Raw genomic sequence first — 21,377 nt, 5'->3', positions numbered from 1 at the left:
GCAAGACGACTGCAAATTAGAGTATTTGATTTTATTTTCTAACTTTTTAGGTAAACCTTCTGCAAGGGCAAGTACAAGGTTACAGAGACGATCTTTCTGTTCTCAGCCGATAAGTAGGATCTGTAATTAAAGGAGGAGAAAAATGAAAGGGGATAAGGAGCTGGCGACCGCCCTTCCAACACCGCTTTGAACACAAAGCTTTGCCTGCACGGCCACGGCAGTCCCACAGAAAGAGCTCTTGGTGTTTGCCACCTCTCCCACCACAGCCCTGTGCCGGGCACACCGTGGTGATGCTGGATGGAGTAGCTGGTCTGCAGGTCCCTGCAGGAGTGCAGCTTCATCCCTCACCTTCCCTGGGCGTCTGGGAGCAAAATCTCTGCTATCCCCTCTGTCCTCCTCCTCCATTTGGCAAACAACAATGCTGTTTTCCCCGGAGTTTCAATTTTAATGGAGCTTGAAATTATCTGGGCTTTGTTATTTGGATGTGTGTTTGCCGATGGGGGCAGTGGAGTGGGGCTGCCCATGCTCCCTCTGACACCTCTGTGCACCCCAAAACCACATGTGTGGGGGTTAACTGTGGGACAGTTAAGCCCAGTCCCCAGCAACTCCTACACAGTGTGTATCTATCACTTTTTTTCCAAGGAGAAAGGGTCTGCTGAGCTCTGAGCCCTAAAATACCCTTTTTGTCTCCCAAAAAGTGAGGAGAGGGGGGAGGCAGGGGGGTAGCAGGTGGAGGGAGGGGGAAGCTTCCCAGTGTAGCTATGGAAAATGCAGCAAGGAAGAAGAACTGGGAGAAAAAAATAACAGTAATAAACATTTTATGAAGCAGAAAATGGCTAATAAAGAAGTCAACTTCTAAAGGCAATTTATATAATCCTGCCAAGTGCACATAAATGCGGGGATGGCTCTCTGCAGTGTTGGAGTGCCCCTTAAAAGGACAAATAGCTGCAGCCACCCCAGCAGACCAGCAGGCAGAGATGATAATGCCCTGGGATGCATTTTGTGGCTGGCAGCATATACCTGCACCTCTGACAGCATCCCTGGGACAGCATCCCTGGTACAGCATCCCTGGGTCAGCATGGCCCCAGCTCCCACACACCATGGGAGTGCAGGACACCCGAGACCCCTCTAATGGTGCTGGAATGGGGCTGAAGGTCCGGAAAAGAGTCTAAGGCAGTGGAAAACCCTGGAGGATGTGAGTGGAGTGGAGCTGGGAGAACACAGGAGCTGGACAGGACGTCTGATGGGCAGTGCAGCAGCTTGTCAGCGAGGATGGATCCGGAGGATGGCAGCAAAAAACTCGACAGGACATTCCAGCATTATAATAGGTACATTTCACAGGTCTCTCACTGAGCAGGGTGGCAAACAGAGGATGGAAACCTGGTAAACAACAGCGTGGTGCAGGGTGCAGCCCTGGCACCTCCATCTGCTGCTGGGGATGCTCTGTGCTCAGCACTGATACCACAGCTGGGGACAGGGCTGGGGACATCCAGAGCAGGGGGCATCCCTGATGTGTCTTGAGGGACAGACCCTTGTGGCTCTGCACAGAGCAAAGCCAGCCTGTCCCAAACAACCCTCTGCAGAGGGGGGACACAGCCCTGGCTTGGCATGGCCAGGAGACACGGGGGGACTGGGGGTGGGCGAGAAGGACAAGGAGCAGGGACGGGGCAGGACAGAGTGAGGTCGGGGGGTGTGTTTTGGGGACAGGGAGGTGCTTTGCAAAACCCCTGAGTTGGGAGGCTTGAAGTCAATCCCTTCTGAAAGGCCAGCACGGCCGATGTGAGGCTGGGAACACAGGGAAAAAAAAACCAACCAAAACCAAACCAAAAACCTCACAACTTTCGCCGCAGAGACGGGTTGTAAGCGATCGCTGGCAGCAGCCTCCCAGCCGCTCGTTCTCCTCTTTCATTTCCCCCGGACCTCCATAGCAACCCATCCGCAGCCAGGTTTAACGGGGCCTCCACCAGCGCTACCGCAGCGCGGACACTCGGCATCTGCTGCCGCGCCCTGCGGTGGGGACACAAAACCAACCGCGCTCGGCAATTGTCACCGACCCCGGCGTGAGGTTGGGATGCGACATGTCGGGAGAGGAGGAGGGAGCTGCGGCCGGGATGGAACGAGCTGCTTGCTGGGAAAGGAGGAGAGGAGGAGCTGGGGATGCTGCGCTGCTGCCTTCCCTGCCTGACGCTCTTGCCAGCGCCGGCAAGAAGGCGGAGGCAGCAGCAGAGCCGGTGTCACCGGTGCTGGCAGCCGGGTCTGACTGTGTCCTGCCATCTCATGGACGAAGGACAGCAAAAAGAGATCCAACTCTGGCAGCGAGAGTCATTTACACAACCCATCCATCCACCCACCCTCCCTCTGCTCGGGAGCTCGGGCTGGCACAGGCAGGATTGGTGCAGGGAGAGTTGGTGCTGGCAGGGCTGGTGCTGCCAGAGAGCGATGGCCCGAGTGCTGTGCACAGATCCTGGCCAGTCCATCAAGTGTCCCAGCCGGGTCTGGGCTGTCCTGATAAAGCCGTGGAGAGCCCTGGAGTGACGCGTCACTGCACATTGTTTCTGGGTGACTCGCTCCTAATTACCTTGATGAAGTGGTTGCAAACAGTGCTATTAAAAATATTTTTTCTACAAAAGTGGATTTCTGAAAGGTTTGTGCTGAGAATGGCAAAACGAGCCAAGGGCTCCCCAGCGCTGGAGCCCTTCTTGACACATTTTGTATCCTGACTGTTATCTGCTTCATAGAGGAAGGCAGCCGGGTCTGGATGGAGAGGAAGCTCCTTGTGGCTCTGGATAGGCCTCTGCTGCAGCTCTACCTGTCCTAGCCATGCCCCAGCCACAGAGCACCCACCCCTGGGTGCCAGCCCAGTATGGGGTGCACAGGACCACAACAATGTCCCTGGAATACCCATAGCCAAGCTTTGGGTGCTGACCAGGGATCAGTTGCCCTGGGGCTCCTGACCCCCAAGGACACACAGGATCAGGGCAGAGAGCTTATGAGCCCGTGCCTCCCTGGTACTGCTCCCAGCCTTCCCCAGTTCCCCAGGAGCCCCCAGTCCACAGTCGAGGTGTTGGGGAAGCACTGGTGTTGGTATCAGTCTGCACACACACCAACCCTCACTATCCTCCTCATGTCTCCTCCACCAGCCTCCTGGAAAGAGGTGACAGTAACTCAGCAGTGCTCTCCTGCAGTAAAGGTCTCAGAGGCTGCTCCTCCTGCTTCTTCCTCTCCAAACCAAACCCCAGTGACCATCACCAATGGCAGGAGGATCTGCAAGAGTGGGATGTGGCTCCAGGACCTCATCTCCTCTCCACCCTGATGGGATCCTGGCTGCAGACAGAGAAATGTCCCCCCACCCAACACACCAGCATGACCCAGCAGCTGGGCTGCCCCTGGAATGTCCCCCCAGTGACTGCATGGGGGTTCCCCAGGGCAAGGCAGGATCTGGTCTGACCCTGAAGAAGGGTCTGGGTGCCTCAGGAGTATTTTTTATTGCTGACTCCATTTGGACTGGAAGGAAAACAATCTTTCCTTCCTTTTGTATTACTGCTACAATTTGAGACCATTTCCAGACAGAATCCTCCAGGTTCCTGCTGTGCTCTATCACCACCAGAATTACAAAGTCAAATGCAATCATTAAACCTGCATCTTCCCCCTCCCAGCTTGCATTGCTCCTTCTCCCAGAACCAGCTCACACCATGACTGCTGGCAGGTACCACAGAGGAGCCAGCACTGCTGTCACCTCACACGAGACCCTGCTCAGCACCCAACCCACCAGCAGCCAGTGATGATGGTGGGAGGAAGGGGGGGAGAAGAGTGTCCTTGGTCCCCGAAACCTCACTGTTGAGCCACCAGCTTCACCTCCTGCCTTCTCCTTAGTGGGTGTGCAGGCAGAGAGGAAGCTGGAAATGAGCTCCAAATGGCCTTGGTAGTGCTCTTGGTAGTGCTGGCAGGCAGTGATGCCTGTGTGACACAGCATGGCATGGCCAGAGGTGGCTTGTGTGGGTGCTGAGAGAGGGGCAAGGAGGGAAAGAACTGCTGAGGGATGGGAGCAGAGGTGACACAAGGAGATGACCAGGGCCACAAAAATGGCCTCTACTCTGGAGACAGGCTGAGATCTGAGGGTAAGCATGGAGAACAGAAGGCTCCAGAGAGAACTTAAAGCACCTTCCAGTACCTGAAGGGGGTTATAAGACAGATGGCCTGTAGCTATAGGGCAGGGGCTAATGGTTTCAGACTGAAAGAGGGGAGATTTAGGTAGAAGGAAGAAATTTTTTACAAGGAGGGTGGGGAAACACTGGTGCCCCAGAGAGGTGGTAAGTGCCTCATCCCTGGAATCATTCAAGGTCAGGTTGGATGGGACTCTGAGCAACCTGATCTGGTTTAAGATGTCCCTGCTCATTGCAGAAGGGTTGGACTAGATGGCCTTTAGAGTTGCTTCCCAACCCAAACCATTCTATGATTCTACTATTGCCATGCCAGGAGGTATCCCCAAGGCTGCAGAGTTTCTATCCAGGATGGAAGGCACTGGGAGCAGCTGGGTCACGCGCAGAACCTTACCCGGATGTTGTCCTGCCAGTGATGATTCTTCTGGAATTTCTCTGCGGCGTTGGCAAGCCTCTGCAAAGCAAGCAGGAGAGGAGAAGTGAGTCTGGGGAAAGTGAGAGGAGCTGGGCATGACCCACATCAACCTGGGACCAGCCACGAGACTGTGGCAAATAAAACCTTCCCCCACTAAAGCACATTGAGGCTTCAGAAAAGACACAAGTGTCCTCACCCGGTGGCTCTGGAGGCAGGGGGACACAGAGGCAGGATGGGGTGATGCTCAGCACTGGGCTGGCCTTGGGCTTAGCCATGGGAGGCCTCACCAGCATGAAGGGTGCAGCAGGGGGGCAGGCAGTCCCTGGGGTGCTAGCAGTGCTGGGAAGAAGTTGTAATCCAGCCTGTGATGGAGCCAAGGGGCATAGAAAGGGCAAAAGCTCCAGGCTTTCCAATTGGGTCTGCTCTGCATTGCTAAGCTAAGCAAAACAAGCAACCCAGCCCTTTCCCTCTGCCCCTTCCCAGGGTCCCCAGGGATGCAGGGACCTCTCAGCCAGGGCTGTACAACCTGAAGAGCACCAAACCCTGACCAGAGGTGGTAGCACAACACCCAGAGCCTGCCCACAGAGCCAAATTACAGGGAGCAAAGCTCAGGTGCTCAAAACTAAGGTGATGAGTGGTGAAAGACACAAATGTGGCCCTCCCCAGCCAGAGAAGGCAGTTTGTTCTTATCAGATGTGGGGAAATGCATATCCATCACCACACAATCTCAGCACACGTGCTGGTTGAAACTTTCCTGTTTAATCTTTTCGCTTGTTTTTAATCTTGATTTCCAAATCAAAGCACTTGCTTTTAGCAGCCAGCATCCAAGGAGAAAGATTGGCTATCAGCTGAGCATTGAAGCAAAACACCTATGGCTCTGGTGGGGGAGAGAAGAGCATGGGAGACAACATGTGGCTGGACAGAAAAGCCAACCAATGTTGATTTTCAGGGCAGATTTTCCAGGGATTCACCCACCCAGCCACAGCCCTGCCTCCCTGGAACCACCTGGAAAAGCTCTACCTCATTCCCCCGAGCTTTTTTTGCTCTGTTTATATATCAAGGTGGCTGATTAAAGGCAAGTATTTATTCTGAGTCACATTTAAGGCAGCCGTGATGAAATATGCATTTTGCTAGACTTGATAAGAGTGTGTTTGTTTATTACAGGCTGGGTTAAGATTTATGGACATCTTTAACTATTCATCACCTCATGCAAAGTGCCTGGAGTGTTGCAAATGGTGCAGTGAGGGATGGCTACATCCAGGAACAACACTTTGATGCAAGATATTTTTCCTCTGCAAAATGTCAATTAGTCAGAGTCGATCTGGACACAACTTTGGTGTTGGATTTTTTTTTTTAATGTCTTTTTTTAAATTATTTTTTGGTGAACAACAAGTTGCAGGGATGAGGAAGCACTGCTGTAGCAGGGTGCTGAGCTGGATCCTGGCTGCCAGTAGCTCTCTGCAACGTGGGACCTTCTTCCCATCTCTGTCCCAGCTGGGGTACACACTCAGAGTGATGCTGTGTTGGGGAATCCCATGGGAGCAGTCTTGTCCCACCCTTGTCTGGTGCTAGAGGGAAGCTCTGGACAGCCCCTGTCTGGAGATGGGTGATCACTGGATTTGGGATCCTCCAAAACCACAGCTATTAGGACAGGCCTTCTGAGGGGGTTATTTGGGACAGCTTTGCTCACAAGCAGGACCTGGAGTTGTGAGTTAGGGCTGGGAATCTGCTGCTGCTCCAGCAGCCCCCCTGGCCATGTGTCCCTGGGCAAGGTGACGTCTCTGCCTGCAGGCAGACACTGCTGCAGAACATCCCCATTCACACCAAATAAATTCATCATGAATAATGCTATTGTGATCGATGCAGGTCAAGGATTATTTCTAATCCTTAATAATGATTAAACCATTATTTTTCAAGTGTTACAGATCAATCAGTCCCTCGCAGGGATACAGGGGATACAGGCAGTGCTGGGCAGGGCTCCTGTGCCTGAACACAGCAGCAAGTGAGACCTCCAAGGAGCTTCAGACCTGGGGTTGTCAATTATGTGGTTCCAGAAGCAAGAAAAATTAGAGGAATTACCAAAACTAAAGCATGGGTATGAAATACCTGCACATTTCCAGCAGGCTCTGGTGCAGGGATTGCACGGCTCTTTCCCCAGGAGTCACTGAGGGCTAAGGACAGGAGATTTAGAGGCTGAAAACACCAAATTGAAAAGACTCTGCAGGTCATGAAAGGCCAGGAGGAGATTTGCAAGGGATTGGTGTCTGGTGATCCCGACAGCAGGGGTCTGCCAGGAGGAAGGTGCTGCACGGGCTTTATCTCACTCCTGCCACTTGTGTATTCCGCACAGCGCTGCTCCCCGCCCGGCTGCTCCCCAGGGCAGAGCCCTCCGGAGCTCCCTGCTCAGGACATCGCCCCGCCCGGGATTAAAGGGCCTTGGGGACACCACGGGCTGGGGGTGGGCAGCTGGCAGCAGAGGTGGCACGGCCGGGAACGCACCCTCCCCCTCCTGAAAGTTGCACAGGAATGCAGAGGGGGGACAAAGTGGGTGATCTTCTGCCTGCCGGGAGGATGCCACCTCCCAATGCAAAGCTGTTTTCCTCTCGCTTTGCTCCGTGCTCACTCATGGCAGCACTTTTTGGGGGGCAGTGCTGTCCCGGAGCTGCTGGGAGCAAGACAATGGGGAACACTCGGAACATCGGAGCTGGGGCAGGCAGGGACCACAACCTCCTCTCTAGGCACAGCTGATTGTCCCCTCTGCCAGCATCTCTGGGGCCTGAGGGGCCAGAGCACTGGGGGACTGTCCCCGATGTGGCAAGCACTGAAGGGTGCTGCCCACCTCCTCCTCCTCCCCCATCACACCCAGGGGCCTCCCGCATTGCTCCAGTATTTTTGCACAGTGATTTTCCAAGGGAACGGGTCCAATGCTTTCCCAAACCTCTCTTCCCAGCCCCCACATGGCAATAAGTATGCTTTGGCTGTTCCCACCTCAGTCACATCAGTGGGTTTAACATGGGAGGCAGTGGAGCAGAGACTGGCACAGCACAGGGAGGCCAAAGGCCAAGGCTGGATTTATAAAACAGGATTACAGCAAACACTCTGCAGGAGGAGACTGAGCAGCCTGCATAACAGCACCAATGTTGCTGCTGTGTTCCAACCATCCCCATGAAAATAAAGCACCTGACACCTGTGCTGATGCTGGGGGATGCTTTCCTGCCATGCTTTCCCTGGTTTCTCCCCACAGCCAGTGAGGAAGGGCCTGGCAAGGGCTGGGCTCACACCACTGCTGTGTGCCCAGGAACATTTGCTCCAAGGGAGAGCAGCTCCTGCCAAGCCTTCATTTAACTCCTCTCCATGTGGCTGTTACCACCCTCATCTCAGCTCCTTTAGAATGGTGTGAAGTGTATTAACCCCCCACACATGAGCACACAGCTGGAAGGAGAAATCTTTGCTGGAGAATAAACCAGCCCTGTGCTACTGGAATGGAGAGGTCCATGCAGCACTGTGTCAGCCCAGCTCTCTTTCCAGAGTGAGAAAGCACAGAGGAAAGGTTAAGATGAAGTGAAAACCTGCACGACAAAGACAAGCAACTCAAACCCTGAGCAGGAACAGCCCCCAGGAGCTGGTTTTGCAGCTCTTCCTCCTCCATGATGGATGAGTGATGATGGTTCAAGCCCTCTCCCAAGTACCAACATCCCCCCATAGATGGAGCATCCCAAAAGCCAGCATCTGGAAAGGTGAAGGCCTGTTCCACATGCTTTGTGCACTTTTGTGCACCTTGTGACACCTTGCTGTGCCACAGTCCCACCTCCTGCCACCAGCTCCAGGGTGCTTCAGCCCCAGCTCTCCTTCTTCTCCCCATGCACCAAACTCACCACACACATCCCCAACCAAACCCTTACAGTGCAGCACACACACTGCCACCAAAAAATGATCAACCAGCAACAAAAGATGACAACCCCTTTATATACACACAGGGAATATAAATCTTGAGTAAACACCACAAAGCAGTGAAGCATCTCATCCTGTAATAATCTCCCAGACAGTTGATCCCAGGGCTCTTATTACTCCTGCAGCTGTCACCTGAAATCCAGTCAGTGATGGGCTCAGCCACAGCTGAGTATTGATCAAGGAGCCAGCTTCAAACACACTGAAGTACTTGTTTTTCTTTCAGAGCACTAACTTGTTTGTCAATAAATCCCTTGGCCATGTGGAGGAAGTGGTGGCCAGAGCCTGTCTCTCCTCCTCTGGCACCTGGATCCTGCCTGTCCTGGAGGGGACGATGGAGCTTGGGCCAGTGCTGGCTGCTAATATTCTCTGGCCTGCAGGAGGGCAATAAAAGCCCCAGTGGACAGTAAAGAGCAAGTGGTAAATCCTCCAAGGGCTTCAGTCCCCAGTGTTGTCTCTGGAGCTTGCAGGGTGGTGAGCAGGGGACACTTTGGCAGAGCCAGGGCCACCAGCAGTGAGGGTTCCAAGCACAAAACTGGAGCAAAACCAGAGCCTGAATCAGTACAGACCCCACACAGCCAGTGCCCTAGGAGCCTGGGACGTGCCCCAAAGCCACAACCTTAATAATTTCTACTGACCATCTCAATAACTCCCAGCTCTGCAGGCCAGCAGTGTGTGGCTCTTGTTCTCCTGCCAATGTCTCTCTCTGCTCCTTCTCCCCCAGAACCATGTTTTTTGCTTTAAGAAACACCATCAGCAGCTGTAACAACCAGAGGGAATTGAGAGGTGAAACATCCCAAAGCAGATGGGTACCATGTGTTTGCTGAGGGAGAGAAGAAAAGGGAGGGCATCACTGCCTGGGAGTGTTTTTCCTACCCCAAAGTATTGCTCACTCCTGTCATTTGGGCAGGAGAAGGAGGAATTTGCCTGGCCAGGACTTAGCAGTCAAAGTCTCCCATGAAAAATAAAATATCTTACTTTCTTATCCTTCCTTATTTCAAAGAAATAAAGTCTCCTCTACAAATGACAAGAAGGTCAAGGAGTGACTCCCCCTCCCCTGCTGCTCTCTGCAGGGTACCAACAATAGTGAGATGCAGGAGAGCATCCCTGGGTACCTGAAGCAGAGCCAGCCATCAAACCAGCATCCTGGTGTTCCCTGGCTCCCTATTCCATGGGGATGAGGCCTTTTTTTGGCCTTTGAAATCCTCTCCTTTAGCTCTTTGCCTCCCATTCAAGCAAAGTTTGCACTGGAAACCACTCACAATTGATTTATTTTAAGGCATCACCCCTTGCTGCGCTGTGATGTGTGAGCTTTAAAAAGCACCTCGTTTGTTATCTGCTGCTGCGTGGGGGTTTCCACACAACATCCCGGTGCAGCAACAGCTCCTCTGTTATTAAGTTTTTATGGTAAGGCAGCGTTTTCAGCACATAGAAATCTCCTCAGAACGCACCAAAATGTCATGACCCCCATGCCCCAAGTAAGCCTCAAGAGGAAGCCTGAAAATTTTCCAGTTTGAAAGCCCACAGAGACACATGTGGAATAGGAGATGTGTCCACTCAACTTCACTCTGTGTCTCTCCATTTTCTGGCTTCCACAGATGTTACCTTAATGTAATTTTTCCAAGTGAGTTTTAATACAGATCCACTCCTGACTTAACTGTTGTCTTTTCATGTCTTTCTTTCCTTCTCTTGGCCCTTTGTAAGGAGAGTGCTCTCGTCTCCCACCGCAAATCTGGGCACGTGGCTCCTGCCCAGCAGATCTGACACCCAGAGAGCATCAGTGCTCATACACCCATCTGAAATGAGAGCTGAGCTCCCCCTTCCTCCCTTTGGCCAGTGGGACTGAATCCCATTCTCACGGCAAAGAAAGAGCTGCCCAAGCCAAGCAGAGGGACTCCAGACCCATTTCCTCACGGCTGCGCCCACGGCTCAGGCTTCATCTTTATTCATTTCATCTGAGCTGTGCCCTGGCTGCAGACCAGCCCCTGAGGAGCCTCTCTTCCCTGGGGAATAGGATTTCTGGCTGTGCTGGCCTCTGGCTTGCTCTGGCATGGCTGCAGACCCTACAGCCCCACCTCAGGGTCTGCGTTTGTCAAGAGAAATTACTTCCAGCTCAGATTGTCCTTATGGCAATGCTGGCTTCATCCCTTAGCTCCCCGGGGGCAGCAGCCCTGCTGGGGAGCCTGCAATGCCCTGCCCTCCATCCTTCTCCCCCAGCACCTTCCAGCATTACTGTTAAACCCAAAGCTCAAGGCGACCTGACACTTTTTTGTTTAAAGACCAAGTTGGGGGAGGAGAAGGTGCAGAAGAGCTCCCCTAAGGGAAAAGCCATCAGCTGGAACAAGATTTCAACAACTACATGTTTCCTGACCTTTTCTGGAGTCGTATCTTTAATGTTTCATGGACAGATTTGATCAAAAAGAAAAAATTAATAAAATAGATTTCATTTTAAAAAAAAGGTCAGGACATGTGTTACAGGGAAAAACTCATTTAGGTCCCCACTTGCAGCACTGTGGATGCCAAGGAGCTCTCCCTGCCTCCCACCTGGTGTGCTCCAGCCCAGGCATCCACCTCCCTGCCTTCATTTTCATCACATTTGAGATTTGATCTCTTCTGGACTTTTCCTTCCCGTGCCACACATGGAGTGTGGCACATAAGCACTCAAAGATGCTGATAAATGCTTGAGGGCAACAAATATGAATCACAGAACCATAGAATATATACTGGGATTACAGTGTATATGGTGGGACATAAACCATCGGGTGAGATGTTGCATGTCTAACCTGGAGAGGCAGTCAGGGAGCTCAAGATGCTTGCCCAGGCTCCAGCACAGCTTACAGCACATGTATTGCTGCTCATCCTGAGGCCTGAATTCCTCCCCACGTGGTAGATTTTGGGGCTGGTGTGATGCCCAAGCCACGCACACCACAACAACCACCATCTACACTCTTGCTCACCATGGCAACTGCCCTCATGGCTCTTGCACTGACCCCATGGACATCACCCCTCACCCTGCCTGTGGACACCAACATAAATCCCATCTGCTCTGTCTGATGTTGGGCTTGTCAAGAGCAAGCAAAGCAAAATGAATCCCCCAAGCACAGAGGCAATTCCTGCTGATCAAGATGTTTTAAAAGAGAAATTATAGTTAAGAGTAGCTCCTTCGAGATGGCCTCGTGGCCTGTTCCCAAAGGCTCAGAAACAAAAGCAGCTCGGACACCAGCTATGGACATTTGTATTAAGCCAGCTCTGCAATTAGAGCAGATTTCTGTCTAACTTCTGCCTCTTTTCACCATTCCCTGATTTTTTTTTTTTTTTTTAAATTCACTAAGAACAAAATATAATTCATCAAAGTTTGCGGAAAAATACACGAATTACTGCGATAACATCATACTAAGTTATTAAGTGGTGACAATGGGGGACAATTACAGTACATAGTCCATTATACAGCACTGCTGTCGGGATGAATCGAAGTAAAACACAGAGTGAATGGCAAGGAGCTTATTAAGGGGAACATTAGTGCACCAGAACATAATACCTGCCATTCAGCCTGGGAGCTATTGCCGCGCCAGTGCCGGCGGGGAATGGGAAGGAAAGTTGTGGAAAGAGCTGGCAGCTTCACTCCATGGTTTGAGGCACCAGTGGATTGATCCTCAGCACCTCAACAGGGAGAAAGGGCAAAACTTTAACCACTTTAACACGGCATCTCCCTCCAGTTCTGGTTCTGGAAGGCCCTAAAGGTTTTTTCGATGGCTCAACCAAGTAGAACTGGACAAGGATTTGCCCCAGCTCCCACCAGCATCCAAGGGAGCATCTCTGCTCACCAGCACCCCAGAGAACTTGGCTCTCATGCCAACCGAGCAGCAAGAATTGGTTTTACTATTAATTTTGAAAGCCCTTCTTAAGATTCAGAAGAGGGTGGCTAGATGTAACAGCATAGTGCATCTCTGAGTTGATCTATGAGAGGGGCAGTGTGAGGGTGCTGAGCAGCACCCTGCACTTCCCTGGCCCTGGAAGGAAAGCCAGAGCAGGCAGCAGAGGCAGCTGACAGGCAGCAGAAAAGCCTCATCCAAGAGCTGGTCTGCCCAGCTCTGAATGGGTGAGAGCTACTGCCTGGCCAGGGCAGCAATGGGAATACCATGGCAGCACAGCTGGAAGAGGTGAAGGACAACCTCTGGACACAGCCTACATCACAACTGCATGGTTTTGTAGAAGGCTTTGGGTGGAAGGAGCATAAAATCTGTCCCAGTTTCTGTGTTGTCATCTCAGTGACCCCACCAGCGCATGCTACAGGGATGGTGGGTCACTGCTCTGGCTGAAACATCCCCTGGTGTAAGGCACATGCTGGGGTTACTTTTGCCCCTTGCTTGCAGCAAAGAAGATGCTGTTTTCTGGGAGGGCAGAGAGCTGCCTGCCTGCTTCCTGAGCAAAGCAGCAAAATTCCCAAGTCTGGTTCTGCACAAGCTCTAACCCATGGGAAGGGCTGGTGTTCTGCTCTTCCTCCTCCCAGGCTCTTGCAGCCCTCTTGAAGCCACCACATCTGGTTATAGAGGTTGGGTGGGTCCTGTGCCTTCCCTCTCTGCTGGCCTCAATTCCTTGCCAGTGGTGAAGCTCTGCTTTCCTTCGCAGGAGCCAGTGCTGGGTTCCCTGCTGCTCCCTCAGCTCTGTCTTGCTCCTTCTAAGATGTTATTTTTACACTTCTCTTAAAATACAACACTAAGAGAGGCTTCTTGACTATATTAACATTAGGAATCTAATCAGCAATCAGACAGCTCATAATTTTCTGATTAGCTCTGATTATACTCAATCTTTAGGAATGGGAAAAAAGAGGAAAGAAAAAGAAAAAAAAAAAAAAGAAGGAAAAATATAAAATTCTCTCTGCTCAGTTTTCCCACCCCAGTTCCCTTGGTGAGTCACAGAGCCACAGCAGCAGCAGCTCTGCTGTCCCTGGCTAAGCACAACAGTGTCACAGTGACCTGCTAAGCCAGCTCAATAACTTGGTGCCATCATACTGCTGATCTTTGTCCTTCTGGGACTGGCTGGAGTATTGTTCCAGAAAGGAGTTGCTCAGGGAATGGAGAAGAGATCAAGGGTGCCAGAACTGTTCACAGACCTAGAGGAGTGTTGTGAGCTCTGTGTCCTGGGTCTGTGCTAAAAATCGGGATAGAAGAATGCCATGGAGGAAGATGATGATGATGATGATATGAATCCATCTGGCTCCAGCCTGGAAGGAGAAGTGTCTCCACGAGATGATGATGATGATGTGGCTGCAGAACAACATAAGATGGGGCCATGGGCAGGGAACAAGTCCTTGGTAGGGGACAAGTGCTTCATGGCAGCTCAGAGGGCAAGATCCCAAGGACTGAGGATTTCTAGAAGCTGGGAGGCAACTGAACAAATGGCCTGAAGACCTCAAGACAGGAGCAGGGGAGTCTCTTGGCAGGCAGATTTACCTGTGGACCAGCTGTATGCCACTGAGCATCTCCAGCCTCCAGCACCAGGAGCAGGGAGGAGCGAGGGGAATGTGAAAGCTGCCAAGTCCCCAGCATCACCTGGGCAGGGTGCCTGGGACATGGTTGGGCAGGCAGCTGGTGGTGGTCGGGAACCTGTGGGTGACTCGCGTGTGGGCTGCCTCCACCCATGCCAAAGGACCTCAGGGGACAACTCTCTTGATGGGTTTTCGTGAAGGAGATGATGATGCTGTAGTGCTGAGCCTCACAGCAGCAGCCAGGAGGAAGGAAATGGAGGAACCATCCAGAAGAAGAGGACATAAAGAACCCCATAACAGAGTTACTCAGTCGCACACACTCTGTGTAGGAGATTCACTCCTGACTGCAGCAGGCGATCAGACGATGCTGTGAAGCATGAGATTTAATTATTTGTATCATGGCCATGGCCTGCCTAACTACAAATAACATTAATGGTCATAAAATTGTCCAGCTGGCTCTTCAAACCTGCCACCATCCTGACTCCCTGCCTCCCAAGACAGGGCCTTGTCAGTACTGTTGGCACGGTGGCACTGCTGGAGGCAAAGTCCCTCCACCAGCATGGCAACATGCAGACACCAACCCACAGGACTGTCCCATGGCCACCCAGGGCTGCTGAGCAGGCTTTGCATCTTGAAGACAGCCTTGGTAAGGAGAGGTGCTCTGTCATCACCCTGGCTGGCCATGTGGAACCTCTGAGGAGCCTGGTGCCTCCTGGCAGGTTGGGAGGAGGGAGCATCCCTGGCTTCCCCACAAGCTGCTGCTCCAGACCCACTGGCAGAGCTGCCCAGTGAAAACCCAGGAACTTGAACTGGGTTAGCAAAGATCTACACAAAGCTATGAACCTGCCAGGGGAGAATAGTGGAAGAAAGAGAGAAGAGTTGAGTTCAGGTGGAAGGGATCTACAATGATCATCTACTCCAACTGCAAGACTAAGCAGACTCTGGCCCAGTTTGTATCCAAACCAACAGCCCAGACAGAATTCAACTGCAACAGCAAATGGCCCAAGAGCCACAACCCCGTGCCCCCAGCAGCCTGGCACCACTGTCCTGAAGAGCTCCTTGCCTGAGGTCTCCAGTTGCTTTTACACCAACTTCAAAGCAAACATCCTGAAATCCTTTCTTGAACTGTGTCGAAGGAAAAGGCTCAAAAACACCCCAAGATTTGGCACTTCCAACCCTGCAGCGTCCCAAGTAGGCAGAGGGGTGACCCCATCGCTTTCCAGCCCAGTCAAGTGCTGGAGATAACTATGGGGAGGATCAACTCTTCTTGTCTGCTGAGGCTCCAGCCCCAATGCTGCTGCATCCACACACACCCAACAGGATTCTCCCATGGAACCATCTTGGTGCAGGCAGGGAAAACCACCCCAGTTCACGTGGCTGAGATCTGCCCCCTCCTCATGCTGGGGAAGTCCCCAGCTCAGACTCCACGCCCACCCTGGCAGCCCGAGAGCCTCTTTTGTAAAGCAGCACCAGAGATGTAATTAGTTTGAGGTGACCTCTGGGGACAAAAAAAAAAAAAAAAAAAAAAAAAAAAAAAAAAAAAAAAAAAAAAAAAAAAAAAAGTAAGTTCAAGTTTAAAAAGAAAATCTCTCTGGTTAATGCTATGCAAATTGCCAGCGAGGCAATCAGGCTGACTTTTAACCACTGTCCCCCGTCGGAAGGGCTCACAAGACAGCCTTATTGTCTGGCTCTCAATTTGCATCTCATTACCCACAGTGCACTGCTGGATGGAGGTAACCTTCTGGGGAAGATGCTGCCATGGAGGGTGCTGGGGGACAAAGTGGTCACTCCTGTTGACAATGCTTTCATGTGGCCTGGCACCCAAAACTTGATGGATGAGAGCCCACTGGGCTGGCAGTACCAACTCCTGTCACTTGGACCCCGCATCTTCTGCCACCTCCTCCCAGGGCCCCATCCTGTGCTGGTTGCCCCATGGCCACTTGCTGACCACAGGTCATTCCCCCTGGGCTCACCAGCTCTGGCAGTCCCCAGAGCCTGCACAGTAGCAGCCTGCTTCTGCTCAGAAATGGTTCAATGGTTCAGTTCTGCTCAAGATGGTTCTAATAGTCTTTGCAGGCTTGTTTGTGTCTCTGCCAACATTCACCACCTTGGGGAGGGGGCACTGAAATCCCATTTTTTATTGGAAGGAAATCTGCCACATCCTTGATCTCAGCCTGCTCCTGCCTCTCCAGCAACCCTGGGTTTGACTCTGGCTATCTCCAGGATGCTCGCCAGGTGAACCCTCCTGGCTGTGGCCATCCCCACCTCCTCCAGCACCTGGGAGCTCAGCTTGGCCAAGAAGACCTGCTTCAGCCAGCCTGTGCTTCCCTGTGCTGGTAGCCCAGGTGTTGCTCACTCCATTTTCCTTCTCCTCATCAACTCCACAGCACAAAACCCCTCCAGAGAAGTGGCAGAGCTTTTCTGCTCCACTTTTTGCAGGTGCCCACGATGGTGCCCAGCTCCCCAGCATCCTGCTGAGGCTGCATGGCTTTGCTCCAGTGCTAAGTGCCAGCAGGGCCCTCTGCCAATGCTCGGGTGCCACCCCTGCCACCCAGGACAGAGGTGCCAAGGTAACAAAAAGGGCTTTCAATAGGCAAGGGAGCACCACTGCGAGGCAGAAAACCCAAGTGTTTAAAACCTTTCTGAATAATGGTGCTGCCTCCCCGCTGCTCAAATCAGCCGCGGCACTTTGTTATTATGATAACGAAATACAGAAGATTTTAACAGCTGGAAACACAGCAACAATATTTAAAGGAGTTTTTAGAATCGTCGGTATTTTATTCAATAATGGTGACGGGTTTATTTAATTTATTTATTTATCTGTTTTAAAGGCACAAGGCTCCCTGCTCTGCTGGCTTTGCACGGCGTGAGCCGGGCTGTGAAGCCGGTTCTCTCCTGGTGATGGCAGGGAATGACACCAGGACACGGGGCTGCTGGAGGAAGCTGGCAGCTGCAGGAAGCATGGAAATCCCAGCTGGTTGCTCTGACACCCTGCTCGGCCCAGCACCTCGATGGCCGGGATCCAGAGGTGCAAAATCCAAAAGGGCAAAACTCAAAGGTGTAAACTCCAAAGATGCAAAGAACCAAAGACTCAAAACCCAAAGGTGCTGCCCAGGAGCAGCAGGAACCAGAGAGAGGTGCCAGCCCTATGACTGCTAAGTCAAGGATGGACTGGGGGTAAGTGCTGCTACCACCAGCTCAGACACTCAGATATCAGAGCCCTTCCACCCTGGGAGTAAAGGAAAAGGCTCGATTCTCTCTGACACTGCATTGGTAACAGCGGGAGAAGTGCTCCCTCTTCAGAGGAAATGCAGTGCTGGGTTTGGAAATGTGCTGGAATCAAAAGAAACTTCCAAAGATAGAGGATCCCCACCATCACGTGCCTACACAGACAAGAAGATAGCACCATAATCCATCTGAGTGTACCAGCAAGTAATTAAGAGAATACTACTAGTGTCAGTGTAAATAAAAAGGGACATTTTATGACACAGTGTTTTGAGTTGAGGGTTTTTTTTTCACATTGTGCTTCACCGGTTTGAGACACAGTTGGCAGTGACTCTCCCAGTCACCACTGACTTGCACCAGTATCCAGCCCTGTGACCAAATATCCCCACCAAATATCACACTGAGCCCATGCAGAAGAGCTTCCTGCCAAGGAGACATCTGGGAACACACCTTGTGCCTGTTGCTCTGGGACTTGCACCCCAAAGCTGACGGCTGCCAGGGATGTCTTGAAAAGCCCAGGCAATAAATCTGCTGTGGCTCCTCCGTGAGCCAAACCAAACCAGACTGCCACTCACACCAGCAGCTGCTCCAGAGGTGACAGGATCCCACGAGGGAGCATCAAGGACATCCTGAGTGTCCTTTTCCAGCTCCCTCCTTGCTCTAGGAGTTACTGACCCTTCAGCACACCCTGTCCCACTTGTGCCCTCATCCACACAGCTACATCATGGTCGTGGCAACTCTTTGTCCCCACATCCTCTGGTGTCCTGGAACCTCTGGGGGACAGCACAAGCAGAGAAGTGCTCCAAGCACACACACAGGTTATTACCAACATGCTGAGAGTCAAACACCAGCTCCTGAGGGGACCTCAGCACCCACAGTATGAGCCAAGACACGGGCTCCAGGTCCTCTAGCAGCCACCCCAACCCCGGACCCATTAGCAGGAGCTTCACAGCAGAGGGGCAGCCCCCTGCCCCACTCAAGACCCATTGTCTAAAATCACCATGGGGTTCATTGCTGCTGCAAAAAAGCACTGCTGCTGAGGTCTATTTGTGCTACTAGTATTTAAATAAAGAAACCAGGGTTTGGAAGCACCAGAAAAACAAAGGCAAGGAGAGGGACCCCTTCTGCAGCCCTGTTTTTGGGGATGGCAGCTGCAGCAGGGATTCCCAGGGAGCAAGGAGGGGCTGCATCCATGGCAGGGATTTATCTGGGGGAGACAGGATGGCTGGGGAACCATGAGAGGATGACAAAGAGATGAAATTGGAAGCATTAGAGGGACAAAAGGAGGCTATGGGGTGGGGAGAAGGAGAAATGGCAGAGGGAAGCAGGGAGGAGGAGCAGGAGGTGCTGGGGAGGACAGCAATATGCCAATGCTTCATTCAGAGGCCCCGGCGCCCTTCACCCTGATGCCTGTTTAATGTCATCCTATTCAGCAAGTGTCCCCATGATCTGGTAATTATCTTTTACTTACAAAAGAGCATCTCTGTGTCACAAATGCTCCCCTCTCTGGCTCTGCCACAGATCAATATCTCCTCAAGGCCTTCACCATTGTTTGGGGAATGGAATTGATTTCTCTGAGGAGCAAGGGGAGGAAAAATATATAAATAAGTGCTGTGGAGATGTGTCCCTGAGGAAGGCTGAGCTGGGTAAGCAGTGAAGCAAAAGGAAAGCATGAGGATCCCAACTGACCAGCACATGTATTACATCCTACAGCTGTCCCTGCTGTACTGGCTGTGGGGGATGCTCCGTGGTTTCTCATTCAGGGCACAAGCACACAAAATGCTGGAGCCAGAAGAAATCTGTAGCTTTCAAAGATTTCACAGCAGGATAAGAAGTGTGGAGGTGCTGATTCAACACGATCCACAAGGACATGAATGTGTCCCACTTTAGGGTTGCAGGATGTGGTAGAGCAGTTGCTGCTGCAACCCTGATGGGCCTTGGAGAGGTGCCTTGGAGACCTTGGTTTAGAGGGCAGCACCTTGGTGTGACCAGCACAGCACTGACACTGAAACTCAGAGTGATGGCAGAGCCAGCAGACCATGCCAGTGTCAGGCTGCCAGCAGCAAAACTGCAGCAAGCACCAGCTAATCCTGGCAGAGCCAACCACACACCCTTCACACTCCTCTCCTCTGGCTAGAAGATGACCTTCAAAATGACGAGGCATGGGATAAGTAAAATTTGATTGCACATTTGAGTAGGGATCTCTAAACCTTTGTGATCCCAGAGCTGAGCCCCCCAGTGCAGTCAGGGGCTTCAGGGAGATGGGGCATGGAGCAGAGGTACAACTGCTCTGCAGAGGGGAAGACTGCAAAATAAAACACCAACAGCTTAAAAAATGATGCAGGTGTGCAGAAGGAGGAGGGGTTTGTTACCACCTCCTGCCCAGCAACAGCAACCCTTTATGGCTTTGACGGCTGTTACCATGTTTTACTTCCATCTGCTCCAGAAAAAACACAACCTCTCCTTCCAGGACCTGCAAACAGGCGCATGCTTTCTAATACTCTTTTCTATCCTTATGCCTGTTTTTCACTTACCATCCCTCTCTAAGCACAGCACCAGGCACAGGGCCCCAGGCCAGCATCAGCCAAGGTACAGACAGAGCTTAGGAGGGTACCAGGGTTACACAGCACAAGGTGTGATGCAATCAGCACCTCCTTTTTTTGCCTCCTCTTCAAACACAAGCTTGCACTCCAGTAAAACCACTGCCACCCACTTCAACCTTTTCCTAAGTTTTTGCTGCTCAAGTGGGAGGAAAGGGAAAAAAACCATAAGTAGAGGGCAGACTAGAGATTTGACTTGAGAAAACCTGTGGCAAAACCTTTTCTCCAAGGACCTCTAAAAGTTGCTGGGGCCTCTTCACCTCCTGAAAGGCAAAAGAAGTGAGGCTCTTCTGTGGAACAGATCTCATTTGAGCCTGGTCAGTCTGGAGAAGGATAAATGAAAGAGGATGGGAAAGGGCAGAGAGTGAAGGAGAAGGATGTCTCACAATGCACAGGCACCAAACCACTGACTGAAAGGAGGAATGGTGGAGCATGAAGTGGGAGTATGTAAGATGGCAATCCCTTACAGAGGGGAAAAACATCAGATGGGACCCAATAGACATGCAAGTAGTTTTGGAAGGAGTCAGCTCATTCCCCTTAAATTCAGGGAATTTAAGAGCACATCGACAGATGAGATTCAGGGCAAGTACATCCAGAGTGATGCTTTTGGGAAGCAACAATTAGGAGCTGTCACACGTGCTCCAAATTAATCCCAACTGTCCAAGGAGGAGATGGAGACATGACCGAGCACAAACATCTCAGTGCAAATGATAGTCCAAAAATGGTAGTTTATGCTCAGAAGCGAGTGGTAAATAAAACTGTCAGATTAGCAAGCAGGTCTATAAATCAGTGGGTCCCTCATCTGTGACACCGTGCACGATTCTGCTGCACTGAGTGTGGGGATGAGACAGATGCAGGGCAGGGAAGAGCAATGTGTGTGGTGGGAGCACGAGAGGAACCCAGGCAAAGACAAGATGAAAACATTCAGGGGACTGGATTTACTTACAGGAAGAAATTAATTTCAAAGGATGCAGAGGTACAAACCGGCACATAAGAGAGAAAGTATTTCTGAGCTTGATTATTTAAGCACTCTGATCCAACAACAAGAAACAGTTCCCTGCAGAACTCAGTGCCTCGAGATGGTGAGGACATGATACATTTTTAAGGATATCAGGTTAATCAGAATATCATTGGTTATGCCAGCCAAGATCAAAGTACAGAGGAATATAAGTGCTATCACTGAAGGGTTTATGCCTCCCAAGCAACTGCTTAGGATTAGAAAGAAATTTCAATAATCTGCCAGCTAAGTATACACAGTGAGAGTAATAATCCTTCTCTCCCAACATCTGCTAGCAGCTACTAATGGAGATAGTAATAAGCCAGGTGGATCATAAACCTGACCTGATCTCATTGCTACCTTACAAAATGGAACATGAGGACACTACTGCTTCTCCTGGGGTAACCTGGACTGCACCAAGGCAGAAGCTGTCAGAGCAGAGCACACTGATACCTTCTCCTGGAGCTCACCACCCATGGGGAGGTAGGCTCCTCAGCAGCAAGTCTATTGATTTCTGTATAATTTGTTGTAATAATTTCTAGTT

At 51.5% G+C, this 21,377-nt stretch overlaps 1 protein-coding gene across 1 annotated transcript in view; it reads right to left on the bottom strand.

The window, feature by feature from the left end:
* Nucleotides 1–21,377, bottom strand: part of CACNA2D2 (calcium voltage-gated channel auxiliary subunit alpha2delta 2) — a 199,559-nt gene that overhangs the window by 36,453 nt on the left and 141,729 nt on the right. The window contains 1 exon segment of the mRNA XM_030458167.1: nt 4,555–4,614. Coding sequence (XP_030314027.1) covers nt 4,555–4,614 — 60 coding nt within the window.

Source organism: Calypte anna, chromosome 12, assembly GCF_003957555.1.
Source record: "Calypte anna isolate BGI_N300 chromosome 12, bCalAnn1_v1.p, whole genome shotgun sequence".
In the NCBI taxonomy this organism is placed as follows: Eukaryota; Metazoa; Chordata; class Aves; order Apodiformes; family Trochilidae; genus Calypte; species Calypte anna.
This window is presented reverse-complemented; position numbering and strand designations above follow the sequence as displayed.